This window comes from Manacus vitellinus, unplaced genomic scaffold (genome assembly GCF_001715985.3).
Source record: "Manacus vitellinus isolate BGI_N305 unplaced genomic scaffold, ASM171598v3 scaffold_107_pilon, whole genome shotgun sequence".
Taxonomy (NCBI): domain Eukaryota; kingdom Metazoa; phylum Chordata; class Aves; order Passeriformes; family Pipridae; genus Manacus; species Manacus vitellinus.
Window position 1 is genome coordinate 156,292 of NW_021938834.1, and position 23,704 is coordinate 179,995.

The 23,704-nt window shown below is 58.4% G+C and overlaps 2 protein-coding genes across 2 annotated transcripts in view; both read left to right on the forward strand.

The window, feature by feature from the left end:
• Positions 1-5,134, forward strand: part of ADAMTS10 (ADAM metallopeptidase with thrombospondin type 1 motif 10) — a 49,266-nt gene extending 44,132 nt beyond the window's left edge. Inside the window, exons 20-24 of the mRNA XM_029964288.1 lie at positions 5-134; positions 672-876; positions 1,525-1,701; positions 2,309-2,465; positions 3,417-5,134. Of these exons, the coding sequence (XP_029820148.1) occupies positions 5-134; positions 672-876; positions 1,525-1,701; positions 2,309-2,465; positions 3,417-3,526 (779 nt within the window). The 3' untranslated portion in view covers positions 3,527-5,134. The remainder of the gene's footprint in view (positions 1-4; positions 135-671; positions 877-1,524; positions 1,702-2,308; positions 2,466-3,416) is intronic.
• Positions 5,135-6,250: 1,116 nt separating this feature from the next.
• Positions 6,251-22,186, forward strand: LOC103767030 (unconventional myosin-If). The gene is given in 29 exon segments (XM_025896772.2): positions 6,251-6,323; positions 9,825-9,962; positions 11,702-11,791; positions 12,202-12,296; positions 12,839-12,926; positions 13,105-13,194; positions 13,693-13,824; positions 13,904-14,038; positions 14,113-14,245; positions 14,576-14,772; positions 14,865-14,945; positions 15,464-15,550; positions 15,701-15,787; positions 16,147-16,314; positions 16,402-16,487; positions 16,766-16,847; positions 16,952-17,058; positions 17,329-17,427; positions 18,175-18,319; positions 18,406-18,520; positions 19,161-19,330; positions 19,451-19,576; positions 19,578-19,597; positions 19,893-20,039; positions 20,120-20,268; positions 20,540-20,623; positions 20,747-20,948; positions 21,350-21,513; positions 21,595-22,186. Coding segments are annotated over 29 exon segments (3,297 nt in total). The 5' UTR covers positions 6,251-6,320; the 3' UTR covers positions 21,672-22,186.
• The last annotated feature ends 1,518 nt before the right edge of the window (positions 22,187-23,704 follow it).

Here is a 23,704-nt window from a genome sequence, read left to right on the forward strand (position 1 = left end):
GCAGGCAGCCAGATCCAGTCTGTGGTGTGCAGGAAACTTTCTGATGGCTCAACTGTCTCCAACCATTTCTGCAGCCCTGAAAACAAACTGCAGGAGAGGCAGAGGCTGTGCAACACTGAGCCGTGTCCCCCAGCGTGAGTCCCGTGGCAGGAAGCAGGTGGAGGGAGGGAGGGTGGGAAAGCCAGTGTGGAAGAGGGTGAAATTCCCCCCTGTCTGCCATTCCTGGGTCAGAGTCCCCCACCACAGCAAAAAAAAAAAAGTCCTGTTGGTCAGGTAATACACAAAATTATCCAATTATTCCAAAGTTATTCCAAAGGATCCTTTTCCACCTTCTACCAGTTTTAAACCAGGATGACACCAATGTGTGAGACACTGGTTGGGTATCCAGGGGTGTCACTGCCTGGCTAAAGCAGCTCTGTTGCAGAAGAGAGGAAGTTTTCTCCTCCCAGATACTCAGTGAGTCCCTCCAAAGTTGTCTCAGCCCATCTCTATCTGTCCTTGCCCTTCCCTTGAAGGGAAGGGGAGATGCGGAGGAACTCTGTGGTTCAACCAGAGCTGCCTGGGAGGCTGTGACCAGAACAGGACCAAGGACTGAGTGCAGGAGCATGAGGACAAGGACAAGCCTGGCCCACTGAGCTCCTCCCAAGCTCTGCTGTTTGTCCTGTCTCCAGGTGGGTGATTGGGAACTGGTCCGAGTGCAGCCGGAGCTGCAACGAGGGCGTCCGCACGCGCAGCATCTTCTGCAAGCGCAAGATCTCCGCCACCGAGGAGAAGACCTTGGATGATGCTTCTTGCTCCCACCCACGGCCAAAGATGCTGGAGCCCTGTAACAACCAGACATGCCCTCCAGAGTGGGTGGCCCTGGACTGGTCAGAGGTAAGAGCCAAAGGAGGGACAGTGAGATGGGGATGGGTCTGAGGAGCAGCTGAGGGCACTTGGCTGGTTCAGCTGGAGCAGAGGAGACTGAGGGGAGACTCCTCGGGGGCTGCAGCTCCTGCCGAGGGGAGGCGGAGGGGCAGGGACTGAGCTCTGCTCTGGGACCAGGGACAGGACCCAGGGAAGGGCTGGAGCTGTGCCAGGGGGGTTGGGATGGATCTCAGGGAAAGGTTCTTCCCCCACAGGGTGCTGGGGCACTGCCCAGGCTCCCCAGGGCAGTGGGCACGGCCCCAAGGCTGCCAGAGCTCCAGGAGCGTTTGGACAACGCTCTAAGGGACAGGGTGGGATTGTTGGGGTGTCTGTGGCAGGGCCATGGAGTTTGGACTGGATGATCCTTCTGGGTCCCTATCCAGTACAGAATATTCGTAATTCGTGATTACAAGAGTCCTCACCCCTCAGAGCCTGTCTGGTCTTAATTGAGGCAGTTCACTCACCAGGTCAGAGTTCACATAAAAGCATAACCTGGGGAATGGTCTTTGGGCATCAGGACACAGGGAAGGTGGGAGGACACATCAGGGAGCCAGAGTTGCCTGTCTCTGCTCCTTGCTGGACCCCCTGACCTGTGCCCCCTGTGTCCCCTCCCTGCAGTGCACCCCGAACTGCGGCCCCGGCTTCCGCCACCGCATCGTCCTGTGCAAGAGCGGCGACCACAGCGCGACCCTGCCCACGGCCCAGTGCCACGAGGCCTCCAAGCCCCCCACCAGCATGAGGTGCAACCTGCGGCGCTGCCCCCCGCCCCGCTGGGTCACCGGCGAGTGGGGAGAGGTAGGGACACTCCTCCCCGTGGAAAACTCCCCAGCCCCTCAAATCCTCGTGCACATGAGGCTTTTATCAGCCAGCACAACCCCATGTGGCCACCACAACTATCTGGGACCCTGTGGCAGGGTTCCTTGCTCCCTCCTGGCTCAGAAGGCCATGTGATGGTGGCCCAAGGGCACAGCTGACCCAGGAGTCTCCCAGGTCTAGCAGGGCCCCGTGGAGGTTGTGTGAGGGCCACCATGGGTACCTAGGGTCAGCAGGGCTGTAGTGGCCCAGCTCCATGTAGGGCCACTGCTGGTCCCCCCACCACAGCCCAGCAGGGCAGCACTGACAGTCCTTCCTTCCCTCAACACCTCTGGAACTGCAGGGTGACATTGGGGTGCAGGAGGCCTGAGAACAGCCAGTGGTTTAGGGCAGGATGGAGAGATCCTCACTGAGTCCTGGAGATTCAAACCAAGCCTTTTGGGAAGTGGGGTAACAGCACTGTCATGCCAGGAGGTCCCTGGGGAGGGAAGGGATGACCACACCCAGCACCCTTTGCACCTCCCAACACCCAGCAGGTGTTCCTAAAGCCGTGGTGGCCACCACAGCTCCCTGTGTGCTGTCTCCACAGTGCTCGGCCCAGTGTGGCCTCGGCCAGCAGAGAAGATCCGTCCAGTGCCTGGCCCACACTGGGCAGCCGTCCAGTGAGTGTGTGGAGGCCCTGCAGCCCCCGGGGATGCAGCAGTGCGAGACCAAGTGCGAGTCGGGACCCACGGACAACCCTGAGGGTGAGGGGAATGGGATCTCTGGGATGGGAAATGTGGGGCACTGCCAGCTCAGGGGCTGCGTGGTATAGGGACATCAGAGCCAGCACAGCCCAAGCTGGGCTCTGGGGTGAGGAGACCCCATCCCTGGAAGTGTCCAAGGCCAGGTCGGACGGGGCTTGGAACAACCTGGGCTAGTGGAAGGTGTCTCTGCCCATGGCAGGGGGTGGGACTGGATAGTCTTTAATGTCCCTTCCAATCCAAATCATTCCACAGAGTGGTTTGGGTTGGAAGTGGGGCCATTCTGTGTTCCAGTGCTGTCTCTCACTGGGGGACAACCAGTTCAACCTGGTGTGCTGTGACCCTGAGAAATGGAGTAACTTAAGGCCTTGATTTGAAGCCGTGGGAGGACACTGAGGGCACTTGGTATGTTCAGCTGGAAAGGAGGAGACTGAGAGGAGACCTCACTGTAGTTCCAACTGCCTGGGGAGGGGCAGAGGAGAGGCAGGGACTGAGCTCTTCTCTGGGGGAACCAGGGACAGAACCCCAGGGAATGGCTGGAGCTGTGTCAAGGCAGGCTCAGGTTGGATCTCAGGAAAAGGTTCTTCCCCCAGAGGGTGGTTGGGCACTGACCAGGCTCCCCAGGGCAGTGGTCACAGCACCAAGGCTGCCAGAGCTCCAGGAGTATTTGGATGATCCTCTGGGGCATATGGTGAGACTCTTGGGAATGATCCTGTGCAGGGCTGAGGGTTGGAATCAATGATCCATGGTGGTCCCTTTCAACTCAGCATGTTCTGTGAGTCTGTGAACTGCACCTTGGCAGACTGAGGTTTTCAGCAGTGAGGTTCTCAGTAGCTTCTTCATCACAGCATCTTGCTGCTTCCTGGCAAGAACACCCCCAGGAGCTGGACACTGGGGTTCTCCTCACCTTGAGGCAGCTGTAACTCTGCTTCCTTCCCTCTGTCTCCCCCCCAGAGTGCAAGGATGTCAACAAGGTTGCCTACTGCCCGCTCGTCCTGAAGTTCAAGTTCTGCAGCCGGACCTACTTCCGACAGATGTGCTGTAAAACCTGCCAGGGGCATTAGGGACACAGCCTGACCCCTGTGGGAAAACTGGAAGGCAAAAGCTATGCTGGAGGGTCACCGAGCCGGGCCCTTCCTCTCCAACCTGGGAATCTCCCCTGGCTCCAACACAGACACTGCTCGTCCTTCCAGTGGGAGCCAGTGCCACCCAAACCCCCAAAACCAGCAACCTTCGCCCCCTGAGCTTCATGATGGCAGGTTCCCAGTTAAACCACTGCAGCTCCCAGCATGGATGAGTGGTGGGAGAGTGGGAATGTGGGCAGGGACATTACTTGAAGTTCTGATGTTGTTATTTATTAGTCGTGGGCCCAGGTCCTGCCAGTGGGGGAAGCGGCACCACTCACCTCATCCTGTTCCATGCCCGCGTCCGAGGGTATCACAGAGCACCGTGGTCTGCAGTGGGAGCCTGAGCACACCCAGGGGTACTGCCATTCCCTCGGGATCCCAGGGGAGACAGGGAGGAGGGTCTGGGTGCCTCGGGTGATGAGCGTGGCGTGTGGCTCCTGAGGAAGAGCCGCTGTGGGAAGTGGGGTTGGAGCAGGAATTTCGTTTGCATCCTGTCACCTTGGGACCTGCAGCAGGGGAGAGGGAGCAGGTCACTCCACAGTGACACCAGTTTAGCTGGGAGAGGGGGGTTATTCAAACACTCATAACAACCTACTTTGATTGGGGTGTCCCCATATTTTTCCTGTCACTTTTATGGCCATGTCTATTCCTCGAAGCACGAGTGTGTGCTCAGGGTTACGGTCACTTCATGGGCATCAAGGCCATGCTGGGCTGCAGGGAGCAAAGCAAAGGAGATACAGGACATGAACTGTCCTGCCACGGTGTCCCCACAGCCCTGACTCAGGACCAGCCTGCAGGTCCTGCCCAGAGAATGCCAAAGCCTCTGAGGCTGCTTTACCTCCAAAGGTGCTTTACTTCCAAAGGTGCTTTGCCTCCAAAAGGTGCTTTGCCTCCAAAAGGTGCTTTGCCTCCCAAAGGCAGCCTGGCCATGTGCCACTGTGGCCTCGGGTGCCAGTCCCAGTGCCACCCGCTCCTCTGCCCACAGGAGACCTCTGGTGACAGAAAAAGAGCAGGCTTGACATTCCTCCAGGTCACCTCCTGCCCAAATCTGGGCCAACACGTGTCTTCTCCATGCAGAGGAGATCTGACTTCAAATCTCCAAAGCACATTCTTTCTGTTACCATTATTGTTGTTATCACTACAATTTTCAGGCCTTTCCACATCCCAAAGATGGGAAATCTCATCCAAAGACGTTTTGTTCCTTTAGGGTCATCCCTACAGTGCGGGGAGGGGCCAGCCCTCTTTCCCCAGAGCAAACCTCTGCACCCTCCCAGCCTCCCTGTGTTACTCTACCACCTGTATTTTAATTTTCACCTGCTCCTCGGCCGATTCGCAGCTTCTCTGGTGCTCAGCAAACCCCGCCTGGCTGGGGGTCCTCATTTGTCTTCCTTCCTGGTGCCATGTTCCGTTCTGACATTTTGGTGAAGGAAGGGGGGTGTTTTCACCTTTTTATATAGATATATATATAATGAAAAATGTTTAACATACTAACTCTGAGGAGGAGCGACGTTAACGGCATGATTTATAATAAAGGAGTAGCTACGATCCCGGGCACAGCTCCTGCTCCCAGTTGTGTCTCATCTCCACACCACCACGATCCTCGTGCCGAAGGAGGGGGTTGGGAGCAGGGGAGGTTTTTCCCAAGGGTCTGGAGAAGGTCAGAGAGGTGGAGATCCACATGTAGGACCCCAGGGTCACAGAGACCCCGTGTTGGTAATGCTGGTCTGGGCCAGCAGGTCAAGGGAGGGGATTCTGCCCCTCTGCCCCCCTCAGGTAAGACCCCACCTGCAGAGCTGCTTCCAGCTCTGGGGTCTCCAACATCAGAAGGATTTGGGGCTGCTAGAGTGAGTCCAGAGGAGGCCACAGAGCTGCTCTAGGGCTGGAGCCCCTCTGCTCTGGAGCCAGGCTGGGAGAGCTGGGGGGGTTCACCTGGAGAAGAGAAGGCTCCAGGGAGACCTGAGAGCCCCTTCCAGGGCCTAAAGTGGCTCCAGGAGAGCTGGAGAGGGACTGGGGACACAAGGGATGGAGGGACAGGACAAGGGGGAATGGCTTCCCAGTGCCAAAGGGCAGGGTGAGATGGGATACTGGGAAGAAATTCTTCCCTGTGAGGGTGGTGAGGGGTTGGGATGGAATTCCCAGAGAAGCTGTGGCTGCCCCATCCCTGGAAGTGTCCAAGGCCAGTTTGGAGCTACCTGGGATAGTGGGAGGTGTCCCTGCCCATGGCAGGGGGTTGGAATGAGATGAGCTTTAAGTTCCCTTCCAACTCAAACCATTCCACGATTCTGTGATCTCGGGATGGTGTGTCTTCAGGGGACAGAGGGGACATGGCAGTCAGAGCTGTCTCAGTCCTTGGCTTTCTGCCACAGCAATGGGTCATCTCTGCTCCTCAAATGTGGCCTTTTTTATTTAAAAGATCTGAAAGAAAAAAAGGCTCTGAGCATCCCTGCCAGACTGCACCAAGCATCTACCTGTTCACCCACGTGAGTGGCCCCCACAACCAGCAGCAGAGGTGGGGCACTGTTGGACAGGGCCACCCCAAGGTCCCGTGGCAACAGAGCCACTCTTGTCCTCCCCACCCCCAGCAAACCCTCACGAAATGAGGAAGTGGGAGGAGAAAAAAAAAATTAGTCGCAATTTGTAGTTGCAGCAGAAACACAAAGTGCTCCGGGATGGCACCAGAGCCTCGGTGACAGGAGCACGAGCACCCCCGGGGGCAGGACACAGGGACACCATGGTGAGTGCAAGAGGGGCCCTCCTGGGGCCCCCCCACCCCATCCCCCTTAGGCACCCTGGGGATGGCACCCCCTCTTCCTGCCACCTCAGGGCCACCTCTGGCCTGGCCTGTCCTGCACCCACCGGGCTGCTTCCTGGGAAGTGCCAGGAGCCTGCCAGACTCCCTGCTGGAGAGGGGACAGTGTTCCCAGGCGTGGGGACAGGGAGCAGGCTGGGGGAAGAGCTGGGTCAGGACACAGAGGTGAGGAGCAGCCAGGGATGGGTTCCAGTGCTGGACGCAGGGTTGGTGTCCCCCAGAGCAGGATGGAGCCCACCAGGGGATGAGTCTGAGCTGACACAAAGTGTGTTTGATTTTGCTGTGGTACCCACGGGTGAACCTTGTGTTCCTCCCAGCCCAACTTCCCACCAGAGCTTCTGGGTTTGGGGTGCTGATGAGGTCAGTGAGGGGTGGGCAGAGCGTGGGGTGGTGGGTGCCAGCCCTGTGCCCCAGGCCAGGAGGGACCCTCTGGGTGTTTGCCCCCATGGCTGGACCTTGCCCCCTTGGCAGATGCAGGGAGCAGGGGCTGCAGGCAGCACATGGGGCTGCAGGCAGCACATGGGGCTGCAGTGGCCACATCTGGAAGTTGCTCCGGAGGCAGAAGAGGAAGAAGAAAGCACTGAAAATTAGGAAGATGCTCAGACATCGAGGGAGAGTCTCCACAGTGGGGTCACAGCCGTGTCCTCCAGCCCATGGCCTGCTCTTGGGGGGATGCTGTTCCCAGCCACCACCACCCAGACAGGAAGGGGACAGTGGTCAGGCTGGAATCAAAGCTTCTCCCACCCATGACCGTGGCTGCCACCTCTGAAAGGCTGCTCAGCTGCTGTCCCCCAGAGACACGGCCACTGTCCCCTCCCCACCGCCACCCAACACCTGGAGATGTTTTGTGCCTTCTCCAAGGGCCATGGGGCTGCACAGCCAAACCCCCAACCCCTTCCAGCCCCCATCCCAACCCTTGCCTGTGCCTGGCTGTGACACTGATGTAACAGCCCTGCTGCTCTTCTCGAGGTTTCCGGTGCTTTTAAGGTGTTGCTGCTTCTGGGTCTGCCCTGTCTCAAGACAAACCTTGGGCTGCATCCGTTCCCTGCTCGGGGCTTACAGGTTTTTTTGGTGGTTTAGGCCTCAGCTTTGAAGAAAAACATGATGTTTTGCAAGTGCTGCTACAAGGCTGCTCCCCTCCCTGCCTCAGTGATCCTGTCTGAGCTCCAGGGGCATCCAGAGCCCCAGTGCTGACAGTCCCCATCCCACATGCCTGGGGATGCTGCTGGGCTCCTCACGTGTCACCTGCCGTGCATGGCATCACTGTTGGAGCAAAGTCCCTCAGGCACAGAGGCTGCAAAGGGCAGCTGGAAGGTCAGGGGGGGGGCAAAAGCTGTTTAGCTTGAGGATGAAATGGTTTCCTGGAGGTGTTTGGTCCAGGCACCCTTCCCTGGGGACCTCTGCTCTCCAGTTCATCCCTAACTTCATCCTGGGGCAAAGGAGGGGTCCTGGACAGAGGAGGGGACTGAGGAACTGCTGCCCTAAACCTCTAAAAGCAAATTTTGTGCCCCCAACTCCCAGAGGGTGCTGCCTGCAGCCCCATCCCCTGGGGGCTCACTGGGCACCAAGCTTGGGCAATGCCGTGTTTTGAGGGATCATAATTCCTCTTCATCCTCCCCCAAGATTTTAGTGAGCCCTGGCCCTGCAAACCCCTTGGAACACGCTCAGGGAAGCCAGGCAGGTTCTATGATCCCACAAACAGGGTGGAAACACCCAGAGCCTTGCAGATGTCCAGGACAAACTCTTCATTGAAAGTGAGCTGGTGTTTTCCTTGCAGCTGAGAGCCAGGAAAACACCTGAGCTGGCCCAGAGGAAGAGGAGGTGGTGAAGGCACACACCACTGACAGCTCTGAGCAGTCATGTGACTGAAGGAGAAGCTCTGGGTGTCAGATCAAAATCTCCGAGCTTTCAGTGCAGGAAATGCTCATATTTGCCTTAATTTGGTGCCAGAAGCAGTGCCAGAAGCAGTGCCAGAGGGTTTGGGATGATGGGGACACAGAACAGAGGTGTTTGGCCCTCCATGGGCTTTTCCTGGCTCTCTCCTCTCTGCCTGAAGCACAGGGTTTTGGTTGAAGCTGGGCAGCTCCTGGGGTCACTGGCAGCTCCCTGGGATCTGAAATGGGTGACTGAGCCCACCTGCATTTTTCCAGGTGGATTTTTTAGGGGATATTAGGATGGAGGGCAGGAACAGGAGGGGAAGGCAAGAAAAAGACTCATAAACAACAAACAGGAGGAAGAGGAGAAGCTCCCCCAGTGGTTTCAGGCTGTGTGAGCAGCCCCATTACCCCTTGGACCCCCTGAGCTGGCCCAGCTCCAAGGCCAAAAGCCCCTTCACCAGCCATGGGGTTTGAGTTGCATTTGGGGTTTGGGGGGCCATGAGTGGTATTTTGGGTTGCAAAGCCCAGCGAGGAGGGAGGTGGACAGGGGGAGCAGCACGATGGTGCAGAGCTCCACGTCCCATGAGGGTCCCTCTGTCCCCCATCCCAATGGTGCTGGGTGGTGATGAGCCCCCAAAGATATTGGGGTCCAGAGGCCTGAAATCTTGAGAGGCAGCAGGAAAATGAAGCAAAAGGGGAAGAGGAGAAAAGGGAAATGGAAAGAGTAACAGGCCAGGGGTGACGGGGGAGAAGTGAAATCGGTGATGGAGCAGTGGGGGTAAAAGAGGAACCATGAGGGACAGGCCCAGAGGGACCATGGGCAGGGCCAGACAGGGTGTCCCCTCCAGCACCTCACCAGGGGCCACACGGGTACCACAGCTGTGCCCAGCATGTTCCCCCTCCAGCATTGAGGGTGAGGGGAGCCCTCAGGGGAATTTCTGCACTGGGAAATCTCACCCCCCGCTCCCAGGGCTGGGTTTACCCCACAAGGGCTTAAACCACATCCCAGTTTTCCTGCTCTCCCCCAGAAACAGAGCTGGGCAAGTTGGAGGACAGCTGGAAAGAGGGTGCTGGTGTCACCCTGGGCAGGGGGAAATGGTGATGGGGCACAGTGGCACCTCTGCCCTGATATGAAGAGGATGTGGGTGGGCAGAGGATGCCACCACCACCCTTCCCCTGCGTTATTCTGGTGCCCCTTTGACTCATAAGCAGAGCCTGTGCATCAGCTGCTTCCTTAGAGCTTCGTTAAGCTCTGCAAGGAGCAGGGGTGATGGTGCAGATGTGCCCACAGTCTCAGCACCCTGTCTGCTCCTTGTCCAGTGCCAGACCTGTGGTGGGGAGGGATGCAGCCAGAGGGGTGGGGCGAGGCCTGGTGCACTGGATTTGGAGCTTTGGGAGCTCCCAACTTGGCCAAACCCCCTCATTGCACCTATTTTGGAGCCACAGCTGAGCTGGGGGCCAATCACAGCTCCCAGCAACTCCAGGGGAGTTTTGGAGCTCCACTCCCAGCAGTGGTGGCCCCTGTGACACATTCCCTGTGTCCCTGCAGGGCAGCAAGGAGCGCTTCCACTGGCAGAGCCAGAATGTCAAGCAGAGCGGTGTGGACGACATGGTGCTGCTCTCCAAGATCAACGAGGAGGCCATCGTGGAGAACCTCAAGAAGCGTTTCATGGATGATTTCATCTTTGTATCCTCCCCAGGGCAGCAGGATGGGGACAGGGAGCAGCAGGGATGGGCTCCAAGGCTTTGCCAGGGCATGGGACAAACTGGGGCTGCCCCAGTGCTTGCAGAGTGTCCTGTCCTCACACTGGTGGGATCAGCTGGAGGAATGTTGCCATTCCCAAACTGACTTGCACTTGGCACACAGCAACCAAGACCCCCATCCTGCCATGCCCTGGGACTCACTTTGGTTCTTCCTTTGTGGCCACAAAGCCCTGAGCAAAGCCCCTCATCCGCTGTCTCCTGCTGCCCCTGCACACCTGAGACCCACCTGCCTGTGACAAGGGGGCCAGACCTCGTGGCAGGAGTGACTATTGTCCCCTGTTGTGGTCACCACCCTCCCCAGTGCCCGCAGTGTGGCTGCAAACCCAGGCAAACCCTGGGTGGAGCAGGAGCATCCCTGTAGGCACAGGGAGGAGGTGCCACCCCTCACTCCCACCGGTGTCAGGACACATGGGACATCCTCAACAGAACAGGGGGCAAAGCTCCCTCCCTGCCCAGTGTTGCCCTCCCGTGCCATCCCCAGCCCAGTCCCTGCTCCCATCCCAGAGCTGACACTCAGAGCACCAAGCACGAGGTTCTGTGGCTCTCAGGCCCGTGCTGTGAGTGGGGACGTGTCCTCAAGCCCTTCCTTGCTCACCCCACACCTCCCTGGGGACGTGACCGGCTCAGCACCACCATCCCAGCTTCCCCTACGCCCCAGAGCCCCAGGGGGCAGAGCGGGGCACGGTGGGGGCTCTCTGGGCTGACAGCAGGGCTGTCTCCTGCCCATGCCACTGGATGTGGTTTCCCTGAAGATGCAACTCTGTCCTTACAAGGCGATGCTGTGCCGGCCAGCCGTGACACAGCCTCCTCCCCTGCAGCCCCAGGACTTCACGTGTGTTTAGGGGCTGGCTTTGAGGTTGGCCTTTTTTTTTGTTTTGGAGGAAAAGGATACCCCACGCAGCATCTTTCTTCCTTTTTTTTTTGTGTTGCTGTCTGCAGGGCTCCATCCAGCCATGACTCAGTGTCCTGCACTTCTGCATTTCCCAGAAAAGCCCCTCTCTTCCTGCCCTTTGGTCACTCTCCCCCTGCCCTGCTCTCAGGTGGGACAAAAATAAGACATCAAGGGTTCAAAGTAATCCCACTGGCACCACTCTGTCCCCAACCTCCATCTCCCCATGGTGCTGGGGGCTCATTCAAATCCTGCTGCTGCGCCGTTTCCAGGTGCAATTCCCTGATTTTCCATTCTCCTGCCCACACCGAGTTACCTGGGGATGCTGCAGACAGGGGCTGAGGCAGCAGAGTAGCAGCAGGGAAAGGCAGGAGCCACAGTTTCTTCCCTCTCAGTGCCTCAGTTTCCCTGACTGGAAAACAGGGATGGGCTCCCGCTGCAGAGTGAGTGTGAGCAGAGTGTGAATTCCAGGAGACTGTGGGATGCTGGAGATGCCCCGTTTGGAGTGGATCCTCAGCCAGGCCAGGGAGCTGAGGGGATGCTCCTGCTGTGCCCTGTGTCCCTCACACCACCAGGGACACCTCCAGGCTGAGGGGGCAAAGCCAAGTCATGGCAGCTTCCGAGTGGAAAACCCTCATGGCATTCCTGCTGCAGCTTCCAGGGCATGGCAGGGACCCCAAAACCACCTTCCTGCCATCCTTCTGATGCTGCCTCCAGGGTGGGATTGGGCAGTGGGAAGGGAAAGGACACAGAGACCTTAACCTGCCACCCAGACCTACATTGGGCCTGTGCTCATCTCCGTGAACCCCTTCAAGCAGATGCCGTATTTCACTGACCGCGAGATCGAGCTGTACCAGGGCGCGGTGAGGCTGCCACGGGCTCTTTGGGTTCAAAACCCCTGGGGTGTCCCCTGAGGGTCTCCCTCCTCCCCAGCCCTTCAGCTGCTGCAGGGGTCAGTGCTCCCCAGCAGTGCTCCCCAGCACGTCAGTAACGAGGCTCAGCAGCAAACCCACATTCCTGGGAAATTCAGCTCATAAATCCACACCAAAGCAACCCAAACATGGTAAAATCCAGCCCGAGTGGCTCTGCCTATGCGCTTCCCAGGGAGGAGGGGAGAGTCAAAAAACCTCAGATGTGCTGCTGATGAGCTCATGTTTGTGGGAAGGGACTAATTCCCATGTGGGGAAAGTTAAGGGGATTTGGGGCGAGGGCTCAGGGCGGGGGGCTGGTGGCTGCTCTGTGCTCAGCATCACTGTCTCTGTCCCCTGTTTAGGCTCAGTATGAAAATCCCCCCCATATCTACGCCCTGACTGACAACATGTACCGGAACATGCTGATCGACGGGGAGAACCAGTGTGTCATCATCAGGTACTGGGGGACACTGGGCACAGCAAGGACCCCGTGTCACTGCTCTGGGACAGCATGCCCCCAGCTCCCCTTCTCCCCACACCCAGGGACTTCCCAGTTAAACACAGCAACCATGTGATGGCAAGAAGTGGCTGGAGTGTCCTAGGGGACATTGTGGTGTCTGGAGGGACCCCGATGTCCTGGGTCACTGGGTGGTCCCAGGCAGGGCCAGAGCCTTGTGCAATGCACCTTTCCGGTGGAGTGTTGCAAGGGAAATGGTCAGGATGTGGGGCAAGGCCAGAGACTTCCCCCTGAGGCTCCCAGGTCTCCTTCCTCCCCTCCAAAACCCAGTAACAAGAAATCCAACATCTCACCGAGCAATGCTCTGGTCCCACTTACACCCCAGAGCGCCTGGGCAGCCCCATCCCCAGAGGGAAGGTCACAGCCCCCAAAACTCGCTGTCACCCTCTGGTCCTGCTAAAGCATCACCCCCTGAAGCCCCCCAGGGCAGGTGACTCTGGTGGGACCATCTCACAGCCTCCTCTGCTTTGGCATTTGCACAGCGGAGAAAGCGGGGCCGGCAAAACGGTAGCTGCAAAATACATCATGGGCTACATCTCCAAAGTGTCCGGGGGTGGGGACAAGGTGCAGGTAGGTCTGTGGTCACCCCTGTCACGGGGCACTTCACCTCCCAAGCTCTCCCCAGCCCCCGACCCCCCCACAGAGCAGCCACTTCTGGGCTGGGGACATACAAAGTCCCCAACCCCAAGGCCGTGGGGCACAGCTGGATGGCCCCCACAGCTCAGACCTGTCCTTCCTCTGCCCCCAGCACGTGAAGGACATCATCCTGCAGTCCAACCCGCTGCTGGAAGCCTTTGGAAATGCCAAAACTGTCCGGAACAACAACTCCAGCCGCTTTGTGAGTGTTGCCAGGGCAGTGCAGAGGGTCACAGAATCACAAATTTAGGTTAAAAAAGACCTTTAAGATCATCGAGTCCAACCATTAACACAGCACTGCCAAGGCCACCCCTAAACCATGTTCCCAGGTGCCACATCCACACAGCTTTTAAATCCTTTCAGGGATAGTAACTCCACCACTGCCCTGGGCAGCCTATGCCTGTGCCTGATCGCCCTTTCAGTGAAGGAATTTTTCCTAATATCCAACCTAAACCTTCCCTGGGACAATTTGAGGCTATTTCCTCTAGTCCTGTTGTCCTGTTGCTTATTACCTGGGAGGAGAGACTGACCTCCACCTGGCTCCAGGCAGTTGCAGAGAGCGAAGAGGTTTCCACATGAGCAGGGATACACATCCCAGCAATGCTCCTCACGTGGAGGGAAACAGAGGAGAGCGAGGGGGCTCGGGGAGTGAAGAATTCCAGCAGGGCTGTGGCTCTGAGTAGCATCTGTGCCGGGGCAGGGGAAGTACTTCGAGATCCAGTTCAGCCGGGGCGGAGAACCCGACGGGGGGAAGATCTCCAACTTCCTGCTGGAGAAGTCCCGGGTAGTGAGCCAGAACGAGTGCGAGAGGAATTTCCACATCTACTACCAGGTACTGGGGTGGTCAGGAGCCGCCGGGCTGGGAGGGGGAGCCAAAGACCAGGTAACTGCAGCTCCTCATTCCCTCGCAGCTCATCGAAGGGGCGTCCCAAGAGCAACGACAGAACCTGGGCATAATGAGCCCGGATTATTACTATTACCTGAACCAGACAGACACCTACCAGGTGGAGGGCACGGATGACCGTAGCGACTTCCATGAGACCATGGTGAGTGCCCGGGAAGGGGGTCCCTAAAGCCTCCGCGACTGGGCGGGGGCTGATGGACTCCCTGCCCTCCCCAGAATGCCATGCAGGTCATCGGCATCCGGGGCGAGGACCAGCAGCTGGTGCTGCAGATCGTGGCCGGGATCCTCCACCTGGGAAACATCAGCTTTCGGGAGGAAGGGAACTACGCCCGGGTGGAAAACCTGGACTGTGAGTAGCCAAGTAGCTCCAGGGGAGGGCGGGTGGTGATGGTCACAGAGACTCCTGGAAATGAGGGGCAAACTGTGTCACAAATTCCCTGGCAGAGGAGGGAGGCAGCACCACGTTAGAGATGGAGAAACTGAGGCAGCAAGCAAATGGCTCAACCAGGGCTTGATTAGCAAGGGGATGGATGGCAGGAGTCACTTGCTGCGATTTGGCAGAGGAAGGACCCACCCATGTCCCCATTCACTGCTGTCCTTGGCACTCAAACGGGACTGGGGGTTCCAGCCAGGGCTGTGGGTGTACGGGCAGCCCTGACCACCTCCCTGCTCTGCCCAGCTCTGGCCTTCCCTGCCTACCTGCTGGGGGTCGACCAGGACCGCCTGAACGAGAAGGTGACCAGCAGGAAGATGGACAGCAAGTGGGGCGGCCGCTCCGAGTCCATCACCGTCACCCTCAACGTGGAGCAGGCGGCCTACACCCGCGATGCCCTGGCCAAGGGGCTCTACGCCCGTGTCTTTGACTTCCTCGTGGAGGTGGGTGGTCCTCTGGGCATCACCATCTGCTCCAAAGTAAGCCAATCCCACTGCCTTGCACCTGTGGTGATGGCTTGTCCCCTCTCCCCCAGTCCATCAACAGGGCCATGCAGAAGCCGTACGAGGAGTACAGCATTGGGGTGCTGGACATCTACGGCTTCGAGATATTCCAGGTGTGTGATCACAGAATGTCCTGAATTGGAAGGGACCCACACGGATCATCAGTCCAGCTCCTGGCCCTGCACAGGACACTCCAACAATTCCACCCTGTCCCTGAGAGCGTTACCCAAACTCTCCTTGAACTCTTTGCATGACCACTGCCCTGGGGAGCCTTTTCAGTGCCTGACCACCTGCTGGGGGAGGAAGCTTTTCCTAATATCCAACCCAAACCTTCCCTGACACAACTTCAGGCCATTCCCTGGGGTTCTGTCACTGGTCACCACAGAGATCAATGTCTGCCTCTCCTCTTCCCCTCACAGGGAAGTTGTTGCTTTGCTGTAGGAGTCCAGCTGGCAATGTCCTTCCTTGCTCCTGCAGCAGGGAGAGCAGCTGGATTGGGGGGCTGTCAGACCCCAAGAAGGGTCCCTGGAGCAGCACCCAAAGGCTCTCTTGGTTGAGGTCCCTGGAATAAGCCAGAAGGGCAGAAGACAACTCAGCCCTGCTTTCTCTTTCATCTTTTACACCTTTGCAGAAAAATGGCTTTGAGCAATTCTGCATTAACTTTGTGAACGAGAAGCTGCAGCAGATCTTCATAGAGCTGACCCTGAAGGCAGAGCAGGTACAGGGGGTGTTGGGCTGAGGGGCAACAAGGCTGTGCCAGCATCCCAATTCCTGCACCCTCCCTCCTCCCTGGCACAGCTGGAGCAGGAAGGCTGCAGTGTATCCCACGGGCTCAGGGGCCCACACAGCTCTCCCTGTGCTTCCCCAGGAGGAATATGTGCAGGAGGGGATCAAGTGGACCCAGATCCAGTATTTCAACAACAAGGTGGTGTGTGACCTAATAGAGAACAAGCTGGTGAGTGGGGTCCCCTCTGCCAGGGGAGGCTTTCTCGGGGAGCAGAGGCACCCAGGGAGCAGGGGCTGGGTGGGCTGAGTGCTGTCAAGGATGGGTGGCAGAAGCCAGTCCTGATGGGGAGCAGAGAATCACAGAATGGTTTGGGTTGGAAGGAACTTTAAAGCCCATCTCATTCCACCCCCTGCTGTGGGCAGGGACACCATCCACTAGACCAGGTTGCTCCAGCCTGGACTTGAACCTTGACTCTCTTCTGCATCCTTAACCTAAGCTGAGGTTCAGCATGAAACAGCTTTGACCAGCACAGCCAGGTGCAGGATTGGGACCTTTGGACACCCATGGCTTCCCTCTCCCTCTGCCAGAACCCTCCTGGGATCATGAGTGTCCTGGATGACGTCTGTGCCACCATGCATGCCACGGGCGAGGGCGCGGACCAGACCCTGCTGCAGAAGCTTCAGGCGGCCGTGGGCACCCACGAGCACTTCAACAGCTGGAGCTCGGGCTTCATCATCCACCACTATGCAGGCAAGGTACAGCACCCCAGACCCCACACTCTGCACCCCACACCCTTCACCTGGCCACCAGGGCGCGGGGCTGAGGTCCCCTCCTGTCCCCAGGTGTCCTACGACGTGAACGGCTTCTGCGAGCGCAACCGGGACGTGCTGTTCACCGACCTCATTGAGCTCATGCAGAGCAGTGAATTGTGAGTCCTGGCAGTTCTGGGGACACCCCAAAAGGGCTGGGGCACAGGGCAGCATCCTCAACATCCAGATCATAAGGGCTGATCCTGCTTTTGTGGGAACCACAGCTTGGGGTGCTCAGCATCCTGCATCGCCCCACGGGCCCCCCCAGGTGACATCCCCCCAGGTGACATCCCAGAGCTGCAGGGCTGGGAAAAGGGGGGCTCACCCACCAGCACTGACCCTGCTGAGCCTGGGGAGCCTGGCAGCTCTCACCTGGGGACTGTCACCTCCCTTCCAGCGGTTTCCTCCGGATGCTTTTCCCAGAAAAACTTGATTCTGACAAAAAGGGACGACCAACCACGGCGGGCTCCAAAATCAAGGTACGTCCCATGGGCTGCAGGACAGTGGCTGCCCCTGGGTCAGCAGTAGGGTGATGGGCTCCCACCAACATCTTTAATGCTCCAGAGGTCGATCCTTGCAACAGAAACAGGCCAATGACCTGGTGAACACGCTAATGAAGTGCACCCCACACTACATCCGTTGCATCAAACCCAACGAGACCAAGAAACCCCGGGACTGGGAGGAGAGCAGGTAACATGGAGCCCACAGAGCCCAGGGAATGGGACACAGCCATGGAGAGGTGGCCAGGACTGGCTTTCCTCCAAAAACTGGTCCCTCTGAGCTGCCCACAGATCCAGGGCAGAACGAGGAGTGTGTGTAGGCGCTCCATCCCCTTTAGGTGCATCACCCATCCGAGCCCCAAGAAGCTCTCATGTACATCCCCATGCAAACAGGGGCCAAAGGGCCCCAGCAGGTCCCACCGTGACCTGCCATCCCACACTGTCTCTCCTGGCTCTGCAGGGTGAAGCACCAAGTCGAGTACCTGGGGCTGAAGGAGAACATCCGGGTGCGCCGGGCAGGATTCGCCTACCGCCGGCTCTTCCACAAATTCCTGCAACGGTGAGTCACCGTGGGGAATTAATTTAATTATTTAGATAGTAATTGTTTTATAAATTTAGGATAAATTAATGCAATCCCCTGCCATGGGCAGGGACACCTTCCACTAGCCCAGGTTGCTCCAAGCCCTCTCCAACCTGGCCTTGGACTCCTGCAGGGATGGGGCAGCCACAGCTTCTCTGGGCAACCTGTGCCAGGGTCTCCCCACCCTCACAGGGAAGAATTTCTTCCCAAGATCCCATCTAAACCTTCTCTCTTTCAGTTTGAATCCTTTCCCCCTTGTCCTTTCCCCCTACCTGCTCTTGTGAAAAGCACTTTATGTTGCTGTGAAGTATCAGGGGTGGTGGGAGCCCCAGATATCCTTCTCTTGTACCCCAAGTTGGCCTCCCAGTGCTGTGGATCATAAAGACACAGCCAGGCAGCACGAGTACACACCTGTCTGAAGTGGGTCCCTCTCTTTATGGGATGGGGGATGGCAGATCCCCGCAGTCCAGCTGTGTCACAGCTTTTCATTAGGAAGAAATTCCTCCCTGTGAGGGTGCTGAGGCCCTGGCACAGGTTGCCCAGAGCAGCTGTGGCTGCCCCATGCCTGGAAGTGTCCAAGGCCAGGTTGGACGGGGCTTGGAGCAACCTGGGCTAGTGGAAGGTGTCCCTGCCCATGGCAGGGGGTGAGATGGGATGATCTTTAAGATCCCTCCAACCTAACCCCACCCGTTCCTTGATTCCCTGATTCAGTGTCTCTCCCTACAGCTACGCCATCCTCACCCCCGAGACGTGGCCGTCGTGGCGCGGGGACGAGCGCCAAGGGGTGCAGCACCTGCTGCGCTCCGTCCACATGGACCCCGACCAGTACCAGATGGGCCGGAGCAAAGTGTTCGTCAAGAACCCCGAGTCGGTGGGTGCCCCCCAGCCCTGCACCCCCAGGGACACTGCGCTGGGGTGTCCTGGACAGCCACACTCAGCACCCTGTGTCCCTCCCAGCTCTTCCTGCTCGAGGAGATGCGGGAGAGGAAATTTGACGGCTTCGCCCGCGTGATCCAGAAGGCCTGGCGCCGGCACGTCGCCATCAGGAAGTACGAGCAGATGAGAGAGGAGGGTAAGGCCAGGCAAGGACATGGACACTATCACCCCAGCACCCCTTTTAGGGTGTTTTTCATTAGGACAGCTCATCTACCAGAGTAGCATCCCAACTCCTAATCATGGCACTTATGAGGAGGGGTGTGAAGAGGAACCAGACCGTGAGATGTCCAGAGTCTTTTTCCACATTTTGAAGGAGGGCACAGATTTCTTGCTCTCATTTCCAGCCCTGGGAGGCGCCGTAAGACAGAAGCAGATCCTTGTGCTGTCTCGTTCTGCATTTCATTACCTGCACAAGGATGGAGAGGAGTAGCTGGGAGTCAGCGTTGGCAGAGGGATGGGAAAGCCCAGTGGTCCCTGCCTGACCCCCTACAGGGGTTTTCCCACCTTCCCAAACGTGCAGTGAAAAATCAAGGAGGAAAATACAGAAAGCAGCAGTTACCATCCCTCCTTCCCACAGCACAAGGATTTTTGAAGGCAATGAATGGGTTTCAAAGCCAGCCCGGCTCAAGCAGCTGGGATTCTTCCCTTGGCATATAACAAGCCCCATTTCTTGCTGCCATGATCCGTGTGACAGATCCCACAGCTGGTTTGGGAGGGCTCTGAGCTGCCAGCACAGAGCCCTGTCTGACCAGAGTTGCTTTGGGATTCTTTCACAGCTGCCAGCATCCTCTACAACTTCAAGGAGCGGAGGAGGAACAGCATCAACAGGAATTTCGTGGGCGATTACCTGGGCATGGAGGAGCGGCCGGAGCTGCGCCAGTTCCTGGCCAAGCGGGAGCGGATCGACTTCGCCGACTCTGTCACCAAATACGACCGGAGGTTCAAGGTACACGGACACACCTGTGGCTTGGGATGGCCATGGTGGCTTTCCTTGGGTGGGATGTGTGTGTGGGGTAGGTGCCCCCCAGCAAACACCCGTCAGCCCCCTCTCCTGTCCCTTTCCCAGCCCATCAAGCGGGATTTCATCCTCACCCCCAAGTACTTCTACCTGATCGGGCGGGAGAAGGTGAAGAAGGGCCCTGAGAAGGGGCAGATCAAGGAGGTGCTCAAGAAGAAGGTGGAGCTCCAGGCGCGTGAGCGGAGTCTCGCTGAGGTGTGTCCCTTAGCTTGGGCTCCACAGGGGGGGGGTCACCTTAACCTCCACCGGCCACCCCATCCCCTGCTGTCCCCCAGCCCCTTGTCCATGGAGGCACCAGATCATCGAGCTGTGAGGAGGAGGCTCCCCACAGGATGCTTTGCAGATGGGGCTTTGGAGGTCTTGGAGTCTTCCAGCCAAATCACCCTCTAAATTTCCTTGGGGTGAACCCAAGCCCAGCAGGGCCCCCAGTGCCAGCTGGCACCAGCCTTGCCTCCTACTGACACCCCGCAAACTGGGGTTGCTCCCCCAGCACCAGGCAGGATGACTTCTTCATCCTCCATGAGAAGGACGCCGACAACTTCTTGGAGTCCATCTTCAAGACGGAGCTGATCAGCCTGTTGTGCAAACGCTTTGAGGAGCTTACCTGTTCCAAGCTGCCCCTCTCCTTCAAGGACACGTAAGGATGGGGGCCAGGAGAGGTGACAAAGCAGGACAGGGCCCTGTCACTGTGGTCTCATGGCCCTCTCTCTCCCCTAGACTACAGTTTCGGGTGAAGAAGGAGGGCTGGGGTGGTGGTGGCACCCGCAACATCACCTTCATCAGAGGACAGGGCGACACGGCCGCCCTCAAAGCTGGAGGCAAAACCCTTATGGTCAGCATCGGGGATGGGCTCCCCAGGAATGCCAGTGAGTGCCAGGGCACCCAGAGGGTGGCAGGGGGGGCACACAGGAGTGCTGGGGCTGCAGGGCACAGCTGGAGGCCTGGGAATATTGGGGTGAGCCGGTATGTGCCCAACCCTGCTGGGTTTGTGTCTCACCCAGGAGGGACCTACTACTGCTGGGGTGATAGGGCAGCACAGGGAGCTTTGGGAACAGGACAGCTGGGTATAAATGGGGGGGAAGCCCCCTCAGCTGGCTCTGAGGACAGTCACCTAACAGGGGGCTTGTGTCCCCCCAGAGCCCACAAGGAAGGGGGCAACACAGAGCAGAGGTGGCAGCAGGGTCCCAGCACCCTCCCGGACCGCCCCACCAGCACCCAAAGGTGAGGAGGGGGGTGCCAGGGAGGGGAGACCCCAGCCTGGATCCAGCCAGTGCTGCACTCCCAGGGGGTGCAGGCTGAGCGTGGACCCCCCGTAATGCACCATCCTGGGATGGGATCTTCCAGGAGCTTGCAGGAACGGGGCACCCCAGTTCCCACAGGGTGATGGGCGGCCACAGAGGGACACCTACAAAGTGCCCCAGAAGCAGACACGGGGCCCACCGGCCACGGCACTGCCCCCCCCGAACACTGGCCACCAGCCCAGGACACGGCCCCCATCTGAGCACAACATGGATTTCCTCAACGTGCCTGACCAGGGGGTAGCTGGGTAGGTCCTGTCCCATGTCCCACTCCCTGACATATCCTCCCCTCCCACTGCCACCAGCACCAGGAGATGCTCTTTCCCCTCTGAGGAGCAGACTGAGTTGGGGCAACCTGCCTTCGCTGGCAGGACACATCTTCCAGGCTCTTGTGTATCCCAGTTCTCCCAGTCCCTGCACTGGAAGACCCACCTGCAGGCATAGAGCATCCCATGGGTGTGGGGCAGCAGGATAGGAAGGAGGGTGCAGCACATCCTGGCCGAGTTCTCCCAGTCCCTGCACTAGGACCCACCTCCTAGTAGACATGGAGCATCCCAGGGGTGTGGGAGGGCAGGGTGGGAAGGAGGGAGCAGCACACCCCCCACCCTCCTGCCCTCCCCGTATGGACCCCGTTCCTCCCCCCCCTCAGGATGCAGCGCCGGCGCAGTGTGAGCCAGCGGCCGCCCCCAGCCCGGAGGCCCAAGGCCCAGCCCAAGGCGGTGCCGCGGTGCCGGGCGCTCTACCAGTACGTCGGGCAGGATGTGGACGAGCTCAGCTTCAACGTGGGGGACATCATCGACATCCTGCTGGAAGGTACCAACCTCTGTCTTGCCCAGCTTCTCTCCCCGTTGTGGCAGCACCACCCCTGACCTGTCTGGTTCTCGCCTTTCCCAGATATCTCGGGCTGGTGGAAAGGCCGCCTGCACGGCAAGGAAGGGCTTTTCCCTGGGAACTACGTGCAGAAGATCTGAGCTGGGTGCAGCAACCATGTGGCTGGAGGCGAGGAGGGGGTCACCACCCTCCCAGCCCACCTCTGTGAGGCTGTGCCACGTGGATCCATGGTAGTTCTCCACCAATGTTTATTATTATGGAGCAAGCGCTTCCCGCTGTGCTGGTGCCGACCACTGAATCCCACAGCTACTTTAGCTAGTGGCATTCCCACAGCAAGGACAGGCTCTTTGCTGCTTGTTCATACCCTGGGACTGAAACTATTATGGGATATAAATAGGATTGTTGTTAATAATTATGGTAAATAGTCAGACTCGGCAGATCTGACTCAGAAATTGGGTTTGGGGGTTGTGTTTCACACCAGTGCCATCCCATGGCTCCCACTGGCCCCATGACAAGAGCTCTGATGTGGACAGACACAGGAGGCAGCCCCATTCCACCCACATTAAACCCTCCAGAAGAGGTTGAATACAGAAACCAGCTCACCCAGGAATTCAGCCCAGGCATCTCCACATCCCGGCATGGCTCTGGATCACTCACAGCCAGTGGGAGCTGCCAGGGCAGTAGCAAAGCAGGACCAAGGCACCATCACCAATCCCTGATTTCTCACAGGTAAAACTCCAAGAATCAATTAGACAACGTCCATGGAGCTGTGACACATTTTTCTGGTGGTGGTCAGAAGAGTGCTGGGCCCCCCCAGTTTGCAGAGGGGGAGTCTCATCTATGGGGGGCCAGGGTCGATGCGTGGGGTGGAAATCACCATCCTTGGGATTCAGGGACACTCTACATCCCGAACTCCCAGGAGAGGATTCAGGAACACTCTCCACCCCAGACCCCAGGACAGTGGGACAGCTGTGGCTGTGTGAGGGGTGTTGGGTGGGGGCTGATTCCGACCCAGGGCTGTTCCAGGAGGTTTGCAGCAGGGGAAGGGATGGACGGGGCCGACATGTCAGGCTCCTGTCGGCCCTCCCCGCCCTTCCCTCTCCCCCCCTCCGGAGGAAGTGACGACAGCCCTGATCCCACATGGCCCTGCCTCAGCCTCACATCCCAGCCCTCCTCTTCCTCCCTCCCGCTTCCCGCTGCCCCAGCACAGACCTGCTGTCCCACAGATGGGACCCCAGGGTGGGGGTGGCAGAGGGCAGGAATGCGCTGGGATAGGCAGTTCCCCATGACCCCACACTGAAAATGGTTCTTGCCCCCAGCCCCAGTATGGGGTTTTACCACCCCTGTGGTCCTTGGGGTGATTTTTCCTCCAAACCACAGGTTTTTAGGATCCTTGCACTGCAAAGTTTTTTTTCCTTTGGTGGGGGGGTGGGAGCAGGCAGAGCCTTTGTTTTTATTTTAATGAAAAATAATGGCTTTGGAAACTGGGGATTTAGGAAACTCCTTCCTGCACGTTCCAGCCCTTCCTTGGGACTGAAGTGGGGGGAATGGGGGCAGCACCCCAGCAGTGGGTGCTGTCAAGTGGGATGTTCCCACTCAGCCCTACAGGCAGGTAGGAGTTGGACCAGGTCAGGCACTCACTGGGATGTTCCAGAGGGCTCCAGGGGCTCTGAGGGGCTCACAGGTCTCTCAGGAGTTTTGGGGTCTCTCAGGAGCTCCAGTTGTTCTGAGGGTCCTGGAGGCCCCAAGGGGCTTGGGTTGCTCTTGGGGGCCACTCAGGAGCTGACAGGGTGTCCCAGGAGTCCAGGGTGTTCCAAGGGTGTCCCAGAGGGCCCTGGGATGCTCTAAGGGGGATCAAAGTGCCCTGAGGGGTTTGGGGGGCTCCAAAAGTCTTGGGGTGCCTTGGGATACTTCAAGGGGTCCAGGGCTTCCCAAGGGGCTCAGAGTGCTCTGAGGGCTGTGGGATTCCATGAAGGTCCCCAGGATGCCCTGAGGATCCAGGATGAGACTGCTTCAAAGCCCTGAGATGCTCCAAAGGGCCTGGGATGCCCTCAAAGCTCCAGGATGCTCAGAGGCCACTGGGATGCTCCAAGGCCCCAGGATACTCCAAGGCCCCCAAGATGCTCCAAAGGCCCTGGGAATGCTCCAAGGCCCCCGGGATGCTCCAAACCCC